Genomic DNA, 4,277 nt, shown 5'->3' on the forward strand with positions numbered 1-4,277 from the left:
AGTATTGTGCATTCATCGTCATTGCGAATTGTTGGATCACCTCCCTTATCTAGCAGGTATCGAAGTTTGTCAGCTGGCCCATCACTGTCCACAAAGATATGCAGAGCTGTGTCGCTATTGAGCTTTGATTTTCCATTGATCTCCGCGCCGTGTTCAACCAGGAGTTCCAGCCCGATAAGATCACCGTCTCCTATGCAGACTAGATGAAGAGGAGTCGATTCGTTTTCGTTGGCGATGTTGACATCAATCCCATTTTCGAGACCAAGTTGCAAATGATGAATGAGGCCGTACCGAGCTGCCACGTGCATGGGATGATCAAAAGACTTAAGGTCTCGCCATGAAAGAACACGCCTCTGCCAGATCTTGAAAGCATCATTCTCTTCGTTGAGAAATGTCTCCAACTCAGCATAAAGATTCGCCCACTGCTCTTCATCTCGCTCATCTTGAGGCCACAATTTCTCTGCCTCTCTTACATGATAATGCCAACGAATCAACTCATACCGAAGCGACTCGTCTTCGGTCGCAGCCTCACTCATTGTCTGAAATGACGCTACTGATCCTGCGTCGGTCGGGGCATACTGAATTGACTCAGTGTCGGAGTGATCCGCATCTGGTTGCTCTTCAGATTGGACAGGTTCGCCTGAAGATACTGTCTCACCTGTCTTTGACTCCCCAGCTCCATTTGTTTCGGTAGCGGGACTGTTTTCTTCAATGGCATGATCGACTGCATCGACACCTTCTTCGGCGATCGAATTTTGTGCAAATCCTTCTGTATCCAAATTCTTTGGTTGTTCTCCTTCTGTTGTCTTCTGCTCAGGATCGGTGGTTGCTACGTCACTCTCGCTGTGCTCCCCTTCGTTCGCCACTGGCTCGTTCGCATTGTCTGGGTTCTCGTCCCGGTCTTCGTCTTGTGATTGAGCTTGGGCCAACAAGTGATCTTTCAAAATGCTTTGCTGTAGGGCGGTCTTCTGGAAAGCACGACAATTGAGCGTTTTCAGACAGTGAATCGCCATGAACAGATGACCATGTTTCGGACTCGCCTCCGCTGTGGATAAAGAGCCAAACCGCTCTCTGCACCTTGGACATAGAGTCTCTTCGCGATCTAAATGTTTTGACTCGCTCAGAATGAAATCTCGTACCGATGCATGCTGAAGCGATATATGGTCCTCTTTGTCGAATTTGAGGAAGTTCCGGCTCACATTCTTTAGGATGTTGATGGACTCTCGGCTGCCCTCGTCTTCGTCATCACTAATATTAGTCCCGCCTTGAGAGGTGTTGTCATGTGCATTATTTTCTGCGATCTCCGCTTGGCCATTTTTGTTCTCGTCCTCATCTCCGTCTTCTTTACGCTCTTCAGTCGCTCCCGCATTGGTTTCCTTGACAGACTCGTTTTCATCACCACTGCTTGCAGAACTACTGTCGTCGGACTCGTCGTCAGATTGATCAGTAACCTCCTGGCTCGCCGTCTCTTCCTCCTCATCTAAGTCATCTTCATCCAAGAATGTGTGTTCAAGCTCATCCGCTATTGGGCCAGCCGAGATACGGCCTTCACCACAGACCATCCATCTGAGAGCGACCAGAAGGATGTGCCGACTATCTGGATGCAGGGTTTGGAGTTCTTGTCTATATAGACCGGCCATTCCGTCAGGAAACTCATCCATAAGCTTCTTGAATGATGTCATAACAGCTTTTGGTCGTTTCAAACTCTCAACGGCCAGGTTCGCATCTATATCGCATTAGAGACGTAACCAGATTATAGTGAGCTTCTAGGGTTCTGGTAATTGACTTACATCTAAACATTCCATCTGATTTCGTGGCAATAGTAGTGCTTGCAATACTTCGCTGGTCTTTTTTGAAGCGTTTGATCTGCTTCAATGACCCTGAAATATACGACTCCACATCCTTAGCAGTGCTGACTTTCGTGACATCAATGAATGGATACCCGTGAAGAGCATCCCGGATTTCTTCCTCTGGTCTACTTGAGATAAGAACCCGGATGTTAGCATTGGTATCAGCTATCTGCAAAAGAGCGTCTAGAAGACCGTCACTCCAATCGTTGCACTCGTCCAGCGCGTCCAAAATCACGTAAACACGCTTCTCGAGGGCCTTGGCGAGAGCAATCAGAAGTGGTTGCATGCCCGATTTCGCTTGGAAATCTTTGAAAGTGATAGTCATAGATTCCTTGCTGTTAGTTCGCGCTTCTTTGATATACTCGACACATCTTTTCTTTCGACTTTGGAAAGCCTTGTCATCACTCGACTTGCTCTTTTTGACTGGTTCCTTGCCAGCTTCGTTGAGCAACTGCAGAAGAAAGTGAAGCATGATTCTGTTTCCACGTTGGGTTGCATCGTTGCCAGTCTTGCAAAAGAACTTAAGTATGATAGGTCGGTCTTTTCCTTGCTCTGGTTCCTGATCTTCAAGCCATTCCACAACAGAGGAAACGAGCACGGATTTACCGTAGCCAGCCTCGCCCATCACCCAGAGGAGACGATCCGGTGTCTGGTCATCAAGATCTCCAAGCCAGTGTCTGAATAGCTCATCTTCTCGGATCCATTTACAGGTTCCCGGATGTCTACGATCAATGTTGTCCCTAAAAAACTTTTCTGGCAGATCAAGCTCTGCGGAAGTACCAGACCTAAGCCATTTCATCTGGTCGCTGAATTCTTTGTCGAGATCCTTGCGCTCCTGGGCTTCCTTTTGTTTCAGCTGCTCGCTCTGGATCGCCTTGACTGCTGGTACAAGCTCCTCGTCGGCTGTCTGGAGAAACTTGAGCACTGCTTTGGAGTCCTCTTGCGTTTCCATGAGTATATCCAAGGCAGCCTCGTGAAAGGCAATATCTGCGACTTTGTGGAGCTCATCACGCTTCATTTTGGCATCGTTGAAGATCTCCGTCAATTCCTCTGAGCCTCCAAATACCACCGAAAGCGTGCGCTCTGGGGGGCGCTTATTAGTCAAATAGCTCCAGCCATTCTAGATGGACACGTACTGATGCTTGAGTGGCCAAGTACTAGTCTCCTGGTCTCATATGCAAACCTCAAGACGAGTCCAAGCAGGGCTGGGATCTTCTGGAGAATCTTGTCCGCAAGTAGCTGTGCCTCTTCGCTGAAGACAGGCAACTTCTTCAGCTGGCGCTTCGCATAGATCTCGCACACGAACACGATGTCCGAGATCGTGTCGATCGCATCCGTCAAGAAAAGACATGTCTCAAAGTCCTTGAGGAAGCCTGCAAAGATCATGCGGAAGGCAGACCAGACATAGGACGCCGTCTCGGGCGCGTAGCGCAGCGCCTCATCGCCAATGTGCAGCAGGTACTCGAGGCGCTGCAGCACGCGGCCCAGCTTGAACTCGACGGGCTTGCCGACGAATTTGCTGCCGTATGCGGCGGCCACCTTCTCCTGTGCCTGGCGGAGCGACTTGACCGTCTCATCGAGACTGGTGTCGTCGCGCAATGCCGCCTTCTTGGCATCGCGCTGTGTGAGCGAGGTCAGGAAGATTGCCCGTGCTTCGTGCCACAAGAAGTCCAGGGGCTTCTCCGGGTTGAGCTTGATGGCGGATGTCGGGGTCGAGTCCATCGTCGACGAAGGGCCGCCGAGTGCTGAGAGGAGAGAGAAACGTGGGCCAAGGGCACGAAGAATCTTCTCCCCTCTTAGTCCTACCTCGAATCATGATAAGGGGTTTGATCAAATACAACCCCTTGTCTCGCAGCTGAACGAGGCTGTCCGACGATCCTTCGTAAGCAGCAGCTGGTGCCAGGCAACATGCATAAATACCCCACCACTGCAGGGTTTCTGTGGCATGAGATTATCACAGCTCCCCCACCTCTAACTTGAAAATTTGGGGGCCGTTTCGGCCTCAATATTAGAGAACCGATGTCTTTCACATTCGGAGGATAGTCCTTGTCGACCGAGCAAATCGTTCTACAGGCAACGACATGTATTTGCAAGACAACAGGGCTTGTGAAGTGACTTGGTGATTATACCAGTCAAAAAGTATTTGACTACATCGGAGCTCGTCCTTTACATGTATGCACAGCTTACGAGTCTCAGTTAATCAGAGTCGCAAGTGGAACGCTGTTGCGACGAGAATATATGTTCAAGGCACATGATCATAGAGACTCTATGAGACTTATCTTCAAAAGAGATCGATGATGTGAACCCCCTTGCGTGTTAGCTTCATGCTGCCTTTGGGAAGGGAAGCGCATATGAGGATCGGATACATGTGCTGTAAGCCGCAAAGTAGAGACGACAAGGCTGTAGCAAAGTGATGCGCCGCAGTCA

The 4,277-nt window shown here is 49.6% G+C and overlaps 1 protein-coding gene across 1 annotated transcript; it reads right to left on the bottom strand.

The window, feature by feature from the left end:
* Nucleotides 1-550: 550 nt before the first annotated feature.
* Nucleotides 551-3,666, bottom strand: UCRPA7_3119 (putative and ankyrin domain protein; the record flags this gene model as incomplete). Its single annotated transcript, XM_007915685.1, has 5 exons — nucleotides 551-640; nucleotides 1,140-1,726; nucleotides 1,791-2,933; nucleotides 2,987-3,595; nucleotides 3,657-3,666. 5 exons carry the CDS (start codon nucleotides 3,664-3,666, stop codon nucleotides 551-553), a joined length of 2,439 nt encoding a protein of 812 aa, XP_007913876.1.
* Nucleotides 3,667-4,277: the final 611 nt, after the last annotated feature.

This window comes from Phaeoacremonium minimum, assembly GCF_000392275.1.
Source record: "Phaeoacremonium minimum UCRPA7 unplaced genomic scaffold PA7_03_scaffold_229, whole genome shotgun sequence".
Lineage (NCBI taxonomy): Eukaryota > Fungi > Ascomycota > Sordariomycetes > Togniniales > Togniniaceae > Phaeoacremonium > Phaeoacremonium minimum.